Source organism: Prunus persica, chromosome G6 (assembly GCF_000346465.2).
Source record: "Prunus persica cultivar Lovell chromosome G6, Prunus_persica_NCBIv2, whole genome shotgun sequence".
Lineage (NCBI taxonomy): Eukaryota > Viridiplantae > Streptophyta > Magnoliopsida > Rosales > Rosaceae > Prunus > Prunus persica.
This window is the reverse complement of record NC_034014.1, coordinates 9,010,275-9,022,598: the sequence shown is the minus strand read 5'-3', so window position 1 is coordinate 9,022,598 and position 12,324 is coordinate 9,010,275. Positions and strand designations below refer to the sequence as shown.

The following is a 12,324-nucleotide window of genomic DNA, read 5'->3' as shown; positions in this document are numbered from 1 at the left end:
TAGAATTTGCGACTGAGGGTATAGTTGGTGTTACAAGGAAAGTAACCGTTACGCGGAAAGTAGTATATCATCACACTATCGGTATTACAATAAATGCAGTATTTTATTGTCTTATTTTATTTTGTAGAGTTTTGTATTTTTCCTCTTTGCAATTGAATAAAAACAAAAATTTATTTGTAGCTTTCTTTTTGCTTAACAATTTGTTTGTCGTTTCAATAGAAGTTGCTGGAAGTATAGAACGTATATCACTACATTTTTATGATATAGATTTATGGTTCCTTATTTATCACTAAAAATTCATTACTTGAAGTTCTACTTTATTTCTACTTATAACTATGGACAAGTATATCATCCACATATGCATTGCAAACACTAGAATATTTTTAAAAAATTTGATCCATCTTTGTTTGAAAAATCCTTCTAGGGTTAGGATTTTAACAATTAGTTTCCAACATGAGAATAATGCCCTTGCACTCCATTGATCATAACTTTTTCACTACAATTCCGATTCGCACGTAGTACACGTCTACCAACTTGTGAAAGGAATCGGCGTAATGGCACGAAGAAATTTTCCAAAAATCGTCTCAAACAAAAGTGGACCAAAAAGTCACCATTCGCAAAGGGCAAAACGGTCAATTTTCTCCAAAATTTCAAAAATTAAGAGAAATTGGAGGGTATGAAAATGCTAGTGCAAACAGAATATTGAACTGAATTCAGAGCACCTCTCAACCTGTTCATTTCATGTTTAAGTAAGAAATCGTCTACTACTAGAGAAAAACATCGTAATGTAGTTAAGAGATTGGTTTCCAGTATGTGTGATTGTTTATCGATTCTTTATTTTTTATTTTTTTTATGATAAGGACATTTAGTTTTTATTTTAAGGGTTATGTGAGTGGAATACGTGTTTTATAAAGTGAATGAGAGAGGAAATGTAGCTAACATTCCTCTTTAAATAATTAAGATTGCTCAATAGTTACGACTTAGTCAAAAATTCTCTTCTGAAATATAAAGTTTCTGAAAATATTTGTAATAACACAATAACTAAGATTAAAAACTGAGGACAGAACAGATGAGGAATTGAACAGAACAAGAACAGAGATAAATAAACAACATGTAGTTTTCATTATGTCCAAATATAGCTTTTAGGTTCACACTTGATAAGAAATTCAAACATAACAAGAAGAAAATTACAGATAAAAACTAAAACTTAATAGGCTGTTGCAACATTGTTTCAAGAGGGGCCAAAAAATCGCTCAGGTCATCTTGCATCAAAGCAATCTCACAATCACTCAAAAGCAATCTAATATCATCATCACTAGTAATAATAGTATCCATACTTTGCACAGAAAGTGATTGCTTCTCCAGCTGTTGTGGTTCTTCTGGCAACATTGTGTCAAGATCATAGAGTCGCAAATCATCTTCCATTACAGCAATATCATTATGATGATCACCACCCAATACCCAACTAAGAAAATCATCAAGAGTATCAACAGGGTAGTTGTTGATCTGCTGCTTCCGGTTCCACAGAACTCTCCATGATCCTCAACTTCCTCATCACAGCACAGCTCCAATCCTTTCATTCAAAGCCTCTAACTTGGACCCCAAGCAATCATCATGAATACCCAAATCCCAATTTTTTCGATCCTCAACAATTTCCAAGGAACTCTTTTCGGCCAAAACCCTCCTCAGCTTAGAGAGTTCGTTGGTCTTCTTCTTCCTCAGAGCGGAGCATCTCTTGGCCATGGCCGTTTTCTGAGGCTTCATAGCATCAGCAACCCTCTTCATCTTCATGGCTTCTGATTTCTTAGGGTTTGATTTAGGAAGAGCCATTGATGAATTAATTAATCAATTTCGAGTTGAAATTAATTAAATTAACAGAGAGATTAGAGATGCTGCAAGTGCGATTAATCACCAGACGATCAAAAACTCAGAAAAATTTAACTGTTGTGTAGAGTAGTGAATATCGATGGTGATGAGATGAGACAGAGTCACAGGGGGAGCTATAGCGGCATTTATAGATTTTGAGATTAAGGGCATAATGGATATTATACCATATTCCTTCATACGGGAAAGTAGCTGTTAGCGATAAGGGGGTAATGACCAGTCTGTCCTTTCCTTATTCTTAATTCATAAATTAATTTTGTACAGCTAACAAGTAAATGTGAAACTCAATTGGAGTACACCGACAGTTGAACTAACACATTTTTTATAATTTATTTATTTCTCTTCTATTTTTTCAATTGACAATTTTTTTTTTCTTTGTAACAAAGGACAATTTTTTATATTTATTCTAAAGAAATTTTCAAAGGAAAATCACAGTAAATGCAAATGATACATATAAAAGTTTTATTTTGTTGACAATATACATAAAATATTTCTCACTTAAGCAAAATATGTCGCCCTCAATTTATTTTAAGTGTAATCCTATGTTTACGATAGTTTAATCAAGTCATTATGTTCGATCAAGCCATTGAGATTAATAACTTTAATTGGTTTTATACATCATTAGAATGGTCAAAATTAAGGATATAAACCAAAATTAAAATATGAATTATGACAAAATTTGAAAGTTGAGAATCGCCAAGTGATCATTCTCAGCTTTCATTGGCTCTGCCGGTGACTTCGTCCCAGGCTAGCTTGTAAACTTATTGTAAGATCATTGGTCACTAATTCTTGATTTGTAAGCAAAATTGACTTTAACCTTGTAAAAATAATTGAGTCTCAAGAGAATTTAACCCCAAAAAAAGAAGAAGCTCTTTTACCGAAATAATTCATATCGCTTTTCTTTATTAGAAAAAGAAAAAAAGAAAAAAAGAGAGAGAATTTTTTAAGTTAGATTAAATCAATTTTTATATGCTTACCAAACTCTATTAAGAAATAGATAGTGCTAAACTCGCTACATCTGTTTATCAAAGAAAATTGCTAGAAAGACCACATTTTATATACCTCTTGTGACAATCTAAATTGAAAACATGATTAGTAATTGAATTTTGTTTTTATTTTCTTTTCCTTTCTAAAGAAGAATAGTTTCAAAAATGAAACTGATTTTTGAAAAGAACTTTGAAACTTTTTTTTTTTTTCCCTATTTGCCAAGTCTATACCACCGTAAATGACCCGTGAATCCCAAGACCTTATACCTGGGACTAGAACTTGACCTCGACTCCAAGTATGGCCCTGCACGTCCAGACCCAAAATTCACCATTACTCCAAAAACTCCGAAGCCTACCCGTTCATTGGCGAACTGAACCAGACCCGATAACTTTTACATCCAACCAAGTGACCATTGAACCTAATACAGTGACAGTGAGGCTTAACCCGAAGTACCTACAGCGTTCGGAATGAACCCCAAAACCCAAACAAATTTAATAATTCAATGTAGGGTACATTTTGGAGTGACTTGCAATCTTGGTATAGGCTCAGCATGACTGTCCTAATTACAATCCAACGTTTCACACTCTAAAAAGGCATTTATAATTACTCATGCATTATTTGGTGAATAAATTTAGGGGAAGAAGTTGGTGCCCCTTGTGTTATTGCATTAATATTTTGCCAAAACATGTTCCCCTACTCAAGAACTAATGTTCTTTCTTTCTTTCTTTCGCTTCGTTTTCAATTACTTGTCAATAATTATGTTTGAGCAGCCCTGTGATTCATGAAATTTCACGACTGAATTTCCAGAAAGTAAAACTTGTGACGGATTTGCTCGCTGACCCGAGTTGATCAATGTGCTTTTCTTTTGTTGTTACATTTCCTTTCTTTTATATATGTTGCCAATAGAGCTTGTTTAATGTAATGTATTTAGAATGCTTTAAATCCCCCAGCGAGATTTAAAGAACAAGACAGAATAATCGATTGCTTTGCTGTAACTTCACGCATTTAAATCATTGTATGTGAGTTGGATATAATTCTAGCTATTTGTCCTTCATTTTAAAGCAAAAGTACTTTAGTTGTATCCATATTCAGAATCTGGTTGCTTTGTACTTGTTTTTGTTTATCTTATCAATCAAATACTATCACTTTTTTATCTAAAAAATTAAAAATAAAGCAAAAGCACCATATTCCATCACATCCATAAATATAATTTCAAATAGCATTGTCTTCCAACACCTGCTCTAATTCTGACTTTATAAATATGCATATGAAAAGTGAGATTCTTCTTCCACATCCATACGCCTTCTCTTCTCTCTGCTTCTCTCTCTCAGCAGTCAGCAATATGTCCAAATGACTCAGGCGTAGACTTTCTTCTGACTAAGAAAGACTCATCACTATATACATTCTGCCTGTCACGTTTTCTGTAAAGATTTCCAAACTTGTTAATTGCCCTTTCCTTATTCATTTATTCATTCATTAGTGCCACTATGTATTCTCATCTCATACACATGCATATATAGTGTGCATGAATATATTTGGCCAATAAGAAAAAATAGTGTATATTCCTTTGGATTTGTTAGTACCTATCTTGAATTTCTGGTGGCTGGAAACTTTAAAAATGGCGGGAGCATTGGCCGGAGATGGCCTGGTGCGGTCTGCAAGTAACATGAGTTGGCGGACGATAAGCCTTAAAGATATGTGGAATGAGCAGCCAGACGTGTTCCAGAGGAGTGGGGCGGCTGAAGAGGAGGAGGAGGAGCTGAAGTGGGCGGCCATAGAGCGGCTGCCTACATATGAGAGGATGAGGAAGGGGGTGATGAGGCAGGTGATGAGCAATGGGCGAGTGGTGCATGATGAGGTTGATGTTACTAAACTTAGGACTGAGGACAAGAAGCAGTTGATGGACAGCATATTAAAAGTTGTGGAGGATGATAATGAGAAGTTACTCAAGAGGCTCAGGGACAGAACTGACAGGTTAGTATTTTCTTGTCTACAATGTTTTGAATCATTGTGTTATTTGGGGTGGTGAGGAATGGAGGAAAAATAAGGGAGTTCAACTTTAATGTTGTGTGTCTTTTTTTTTATTTTTATGTTCTTAATGTTGTCTCAATTTGGGCCTTAGTTAGTGACTTGTTGACTTTGAGTGAATAATTTTTATTTCTGGCAAATAGGGTGGGAATTGAGGTTCCTAAGATTGAAGTGAGATTTGAGCACCTATCAGTTGAGGGAGATGCATATGTTGGGACCAGAGCACTTCCAACTTTGTACAATTCCACCTTGAATGCAATAGAGGTATAAATTTTCACATTCTTCAACCTTTGTCTGCATTATATGCGTCAAAATGGAATTCCCTTTAATGATCAGATAGTTTACAGTTTGAAATTGCAGATAGTAGTTTCATGTTCTTGCTTATTTCTTTTGTTTTTAGTTGCATAGAGGGTTCTTTCTTTTTCTCATAAAGTTGCAATTTATATAGGGGGTTCTTGGACTTGTTGGACTCTCTCCTTCAAAGAAAAGGGTAGTCAAAATACTTCAAGATGTGAGTGGAATAGTGAGACCATCAAGGTATATTCCATATATTATAGTTGTTTGCAAGATTATAATAGCATTTTAGCTTTCACGATGCAATTTTTCGTGTTGTAGATGCTAAAAAACCTTGTGCTAGCTGCAATTGGTATACTTAGACTAGCATTGCCTGTCAGAAGAACAGAAGTTGTTGCTACATAAATAGACTTGATGTTGCCTGTTGTCAGTTTTGGATTCTGAACTTTCTTCTTCATTTATTGTGAATTGTTCCAGAATGTGTCTACTTCTTGGACCGCCTAGCTCAGGTAAAACAACATTTTTAAAGGCACTTTCTGGGAAGCTTGATGATGATTTAAGGGTATGTCTTCCTCTCTCAATCTCTTTCACTGTGTGAGGTCTTTTGTTTGTGTTTGTGTATGTGTGTGCTTGCGCATGAGTTTTGTTTGTGTTTGTGTATGTGTGTGCTTGCGCATGAGTTTTTTTTGTTTTTGTGTTTGCGTCCACAATTCCAAGTTCACTTACTGGTAAATTGGGTGAACAGGTAACTGGGAAAGTCACCTATTGTGGCCATGAGTTGTCAGAATTTGTTCCTAAGAGAACCTGTGCTTATATTAGCCAGCATGATCTTCACTACGGTGAGATGACAGTTCGTGAGACTTTGGATTTCTCTGGACGTTGCCTCGGAGTTGGAACCAGGTATGAGATGTTGGTAGAGGCATCAAGGCGCGAGAAACAAGAAGATATAAAACCAGATCCTGAGATTGACGCATTCATGAAAGCGACAGCAGTGGCTGGCCAGAAAACCAGTTTGATCACAGATTATGTTCTCAAGGTTAATTTGTTGCCCTGACATGAAACCAGTGTTTTCATCTGCTGCTCTAAAAGCATAACATCTATTAATGCTTTAACAGATACTTGGATTGGATATTTGTGCTGATATTATGGTGGGGGATGACATGAGACGGGGCATCTCTGGAGGACAAAAGAAGCGTGTAACTACTGGTATTTGTTAATTTTATAAGGAACTTCTGCATTGTTGTAATAAAGAATGCAAATCTTTAAAAAGAAAGTTCTTGGACATGTTTGATCACTGTATTTTAAATGCAAAAGTAGTAATGTACAAAGTTCCTAGGATATATAACTTTCTCTCTTTCTCATATACACGCACAGACGCACGCATACACACATGTATATGGACTTGCCTTCTCTTTATATTAATCTGTAGGTATCTTATTCTTTTCATCTGATCCTTCAAGTTAGTTTCTATGTAATGTAGGTTCTCAAATATCACATGAACAGTATCATATAACTAGCATCATTTTTAGAAGGAATATATGTGTTAGCTGTTAATGAGGATTAATTCAATCACCTTTTACACTGGATGCAGGGGAAATGTTAGTTGGACCAGCAAAAGTCTTTTTCATGGATGAAATATCAACAGGCTTGGATAGTTCCACCACATTTCAAATTATCAAGTACATGAAGCAGATGGTTCATATAATGGATGTAACAATGGTCATTTCTCTCCTGCAGCCTGCACCAGAGACATTTGACCTTTTTGATGACATTATCCTACTTTCAGAGGGCCAAATTGTCTACCAAGGTCCCCGTGAGAATGTCCTCGAATTTTTCGAACATATGGGCTTCCAATGCCCACAAAGGAAAGGGGTTGCAGACTTTCTGCAAGAAGTAACTTCCAAGAAGGACCAAGAGCAATACTGGTTTAGAAAGAATCAACCTTACAAATACATATCCGTAACTGAGTTTGCTCATGCTTTCAACTCCTTCCACATTTTCCAAAAGCTTTCGGAAGATCTAAGAGTTCCTTATGACAGATCCAGAGTCCATCATGCTGCATTGGTGAGAGCAAAGTATGGAATCTCCCATTGGGAACTCTTCAAGGCATGTTTTTCAAGGGAATGGCTGCTGATGAAGCGCAATTCATTTGTATACATATTCAAAACTACCCAAATAACAATCATGGCTACAATTGCATTGACTGTATTCCTAAGAACGCAAATGAGAGCAGGCCATTTAGAAGATGCACCAAAGTTTTGGGGAGCACTGTTTTTCAGTCTCATCAATGTCATGTTTAATGGGATGGCAGAGCTTGCAATGACAGTTTTCAGGCTTCCACTATTCTTTAAACAAAGGGATGCTTTGTTCTACCCTGCATGGGCTTTTGGCTTGCCCATTTGTCTCCTCAGAATTCCCATTTCACTACTGGAGTCGGGCATTTGGATCATTCTTACGTACTACACCATTGGTTTTGCACCTGCTGCCAGTAGGTAGGTGCTAAGCTTCCAATTTATCTATTTTTGGCTCATTGGTTTAATCAGCCTGGATCTGGTAGTTTGATGAAGGAGAGGTCCTCCTGCTGAAATATTTTCAATATTTACAGGTTTTTCAAACAATTCTTGGCTTTCTTTGGAGTGCATCAGATGGCTCTCTCCCTCTTCCGTTTCATTGCAGCAGTTGGAAGAACAGAAATAGTTGCAAGCACAATTGGCACCTTTACCTTGCTAATGGTCTTTGTGCTTGGAGGCTTCATAGTTTCCAAAAGTAAGGATTAGTCTCTCTCTTTTAGGGTTAGAGTTGTCATGAATTTGCAATAAGCTATTTGAAGTGAGCTGCTACATATATCAGCTTTATACCGGGAATCTTGCAAATATTGATCAGTATGTTCACAACTCAAAGAAAAAAAAACACAATGGCGGGTTCTTTGATGAGTCTATAAGAGTTTTGAATGAGTTGCAAGAATAAATATTACTTTTCTTTGTGCAGATGACATTAAACCATGGATGATTTGGGGTTACTATATTTCTCCTATGATGTATGGACAAAATGCCATTGCTATCAATGAGTTTCTCGACAAAAGATGGAGCACTGTAAGTTATCCTAATGCCTAGGGAAAAAACACACTCCTCATATTTCTTTTTGAACTTCAGTTGGCTCATATATTTGGCTATTGCCTACATCTCATGTTATTCTCTTGTCCCAGCCCATAAATGGTTCTAGCCAACCCACAGTGGGAAAGACCCTCCTTAAGGAAAGAGGACTGTTTGTAGATGAATATTGGTATTGGATTTGCATTGGAGCACTTATGGGATATTCTCTCCTTTTTAACATTCTTTTCATTGCAGCACTGACATTTTTTAAGCGTAAGTTGCGGTTTCCCCTCTCTAGTTTGGTTCTGTGCTTTGAATAAAATGAGGAACCCTGTACTCATTGTTCCTTTCCTGCACTCAACTTCAGCACTTGTTGATTCGAAAGCTGTAATTGCGGATGAAAACTCTGAAAGCAATACTAAGAAGCAAGTGACATCCAATCCAGAAGGTTGATGGTTTATGCTACTTCTGCTCCCAGTAATTGATCATTTATTTGAAGCACTAGTTCTAACTTTTCTAATTTATAACTGCAAATGTAGGCACTGATAATCTGGTGAGAAACGCTAGAGGGACTGCTAGCTCAATCAGTTCTTCAAACAATCAATCTAGAAGAGGAATGGTGTTGCCCTTCCAGCCCCTTTCACTTGCTTTTGACCATGTGAATTACTACGTGGATATGCCTGCCGTAAGCAATGTTTTACTTATATTTCCTTCGAGGTTTTAATTTTAAGAAATCTATATGAGAACTTACATCTTTAAACAAAACATTAACAGAAATTAAAAATGAGAGTTTCTGCTCATTTTCTCAAAAAAAAAAACAACTATACATACTAATAGATATAAACTTTATATAAGACGAGGTATAAACTTTAATAGATATGTTCTTTTACCATCAGGAAATGAAGAGTCAAGGGGTTGTAGAGAACAGACTGCAACTGCTACAAGATGTCAGCGGTGCTTTCAGGCCTGGTGTTCTAACCGCATTAGTAGGGGTCAGTGGTGCTGGAAAGACTACCTTGATGGATGTTTTGTCAGGAAGGAAGACTGGCGGATACATTGAAGGAAGTATTAGCATTTCTGGCTACACAAAGAACCAAGCTACATTTGCTCGAGTTAGCGGTTATTGTGAACAAAATGACATCCATTCGCCTTATGTGACTATCTTTGAATCTCTTTTGTATTCTTCATGGTTGCGTCTTGCTTCAGATGTAAAGAAGGAAACACGAGAGGTACTAAATGATTATTGTATGGAAAAATTTATCCTGTTACAAACTTACAACTTACTTTTGCAACCTAAAGTTTGAAATATTATCGACTGGAAATATGCTTATGCCATATCATAATTTACAGTAATTTTCGTCTATCTTATAGATGTTTGTTGAAGAAGTCATGGAACTAGTTGAGCTTTACCCCTTGAGGAATGCTTTAGTGGGACTTCCAGGAGTAGATGGTCTTTCAACCGAACAGAGAAAGAGGCTCACCATAGCTGTAGAGTTGGTTGCTAATCCCTCCATTATCTTTATGGATGAACCCACATCTGGCCTTGATGCTAGAGCTGCTGCAATTGTAATGCGAGCTGTAAGGAACACAGTAGATACTGGTCGAACCGTGGTTTGCACAATCCACCAACCAAGCATAGATATCTTTGAAGCTTTTGATGAGGTAAGTTTCATCCCTTGAATCTATTGTATTAGTAAATGTTCTGTTCGCAACCCTTTTCAGTTTTTATGCTTTCTGTCTCAAATTGATGTTGTTTCTGTTGCAGCTGCTTTTGATGAAAAGAGGAGGAAAAGTTATTTATGCTGGACCCCTAGGTCGTCATTCTCACAAACTTGTTGAATATTTTGAGGTGAGTTTTTTGTATATATGCTTGTCTCAATTTGAATATACTTTGAGGTGAGTTTTTGTAAGAACTTTGGATGGAACATTAGTGATAAGATAGTTAAAACAGAAGATAAAGACCAAGAGGCCACAAAGACTACTTGGGAAGAAATAGCACAAAAGATCTCAAGAAAAAATTAATTTAATAGGAGATATTGCATGTATTATTTTAAAATGGAAGACGGGATTTTACGTACTGGCCGAGTTCATTTGATTAGGACAAGGCAAGAATGATGATGGTGAACGTATATGCAAGTTTGACTGGTATCTGAAACCTCTTGTAGGCTATTCCAGGGGTTCAAAAAATAAAAGAGGGTTACAATCCTGCTACATGGATGTTAGAGATCAGCTCCACTGCAGTTGAGGCACAACTTAAAATTGATTTTGCACAAGTTTATGCCAATTCTGACCTCTATAGGTAAGTAATATACTGCATCTTATTCTTCTCAACCTCCTTCCCATTGTGTGTGTCATGAATTTTCTGATGACGTTTTCCCAAATTTTGCAGGAGAAATCAGGAGCTCATCAAGGAGCTAAGCACTCCACAACCAGGTTCCAATGATCTTTACTTCGCCACGCGGTACTCGCAAAGCTTCATAACTCAGTGCAAGGCTTGTTTCTGGAAACAGCACTGGTCTTACTGGAGGAATTCACGATACAATGCAATCCGGTTTTTCATGACAATTGTGATTGGTATCTTATTTGGTGTAATCTTTTGGGGCAAAGGAGACCAGATGTATGTCCAAAGTTTCTTAAAACAAGCTACACTGCTTTATGTTCCCATAAACAGATGCAAAAACTTAGATAGCACATGGAAATTCATATGAAGCTAAATGGCATAATATATTGTCTGCAGACACAAACAGCAAGACCTGATCAATCTGCTGGGAGCTACTTATGCTGCTGTTCTTTTCCTTGGAGCCTCGAATGCTTCTGCAGTGCAATCTGTTGTGGCAATTGAGAGAACAGTATTTTATCGCGAGAGAGCAGCAGGGATGTATTCTGAGTTGCCTTATGCATTTGCTCAGGTAATAGATAGGTGCATGTCTATCTGTTTCACATTTTATCCTCTCTGTAAATCTAGATGATGATATTCGTTCACTTGTATGTTCTTCATTTTGTTCTGCAGGTGGCTATAGAAACAATTTATGTTGCAATACAAACCTTTATCTATGCTCTTCTGCTCTATTCCATGATTGGTTACGACTGGAAGGTGGAAAAATTCTTGTACTTCTACTACTTCATATTCATGTGCTTCACATACTTCTCAATGTACGGTATGATGGTGGTTGCACTAACTCCTGGCCATCAAATTGCTGCCATTGTTATGTCCTTCTTCCTCAGCTTCTGGAACTTGTTTTCAGGTTTCCTCATTCCTAGGCCGGTATGTCATTACAACTAATCTTCCTTTATTAGGATGAGAAAGCAGATAAGATAAAACATTGCAGTCTGAAAAACAGAGCAACTAATCATCAATTAGATGGCAACATAGTAACCATCCAATCAATAACAATCAAACCGTACCAACAAACTTAATCTGTGACCAAAGTAATTCATGCTCTACTGTTGCAGCTAATCCCAATATGGTGGAGGTGGTACTACTGGGCTTCCCCAGTTGCTTGGACAATCTATGGCATTTTCACGTCTCAAGTCGGTGATAAGAAGACATTACTTGAAATTCCTGGTTCAGCACCAAAGCCAGTGGATGCATTCCTTAAGGAATTTTTGGGCTATGACTATGATTTCCTTGTGCCTGTAGTGCTTGCACATGTTGGTTGGGTCCTCCTCTTCTTCTTTGTCTTTGCCTATGGCATCAGGTTCCTTAACTTTCAAAGGAGATAAAAGCCTCCACATGCTTCAGATAGGTGTATCAGTATATGTCCTCATTTGTAACTGTAATTTCTTCTGCCTTATTGTGAGTCAGTTTTTCTCTTGCATGTAACTTCTGTATATGAGAGACTAAGGAAAAACAAATGTTTAATATTAAACGTAGTGATTTTGCTCATTTTGTTTGTTGCACTGACAAATTTATTAAAAAATGAGCATTAAGTTCAGAACATAAAATTTTGATGAGGATGTCGCAACCCTTGAGCCCTAAACATTGTGAGTGCTTTTGTCCTATTTCTCAATGAAATAACCACAAGTAATAACAGAACAG

General features: G+C 36.7%; 1 protein-coding gene across 1 annotated transcript; it reads left to right on the top strand.

The window, feature by feature from the left end:
* LOC18775491 (pleiotropic drug resistance protein 2) lies at positions 4,490 to 12,171 on the top strand. The gene is made up of 20 exons (XM_020566791.1): positions 4,490 to 4,845; positions 5,043 to 5,163; positions 5,348 to 5,436; positions 5,671 to 5,755; positions 5,939 to 6,229; positions 6,309 to 6,399; positions 6,785 to 7,685; positions 7,799 to 7,959; positions 8,182 to 8,285; positions 8,399 to 8,558; positions 8,653 to 8,733; positions 8,825 to 8,970; positions 9,182 to 9,514; positions 9,657 to 9,947; positions 10,051 to 10,134; positions 10,451 to 10,584; positions 10,675 to 10,902; positions 11,023 to 11,194; positions 11,296 to 11,550; positions 11,739 to 12,171. The coding sequence occupies exons 1-20, from the start codon at positions 4,490 to 4,492 to the stop codon at positions 12,006 to 12,008; spliced, it is 4,353 nt and encodes a 1,450-aa protein (XP_020422380.1). The 3' UTR covers positions 12,009 to 12,171.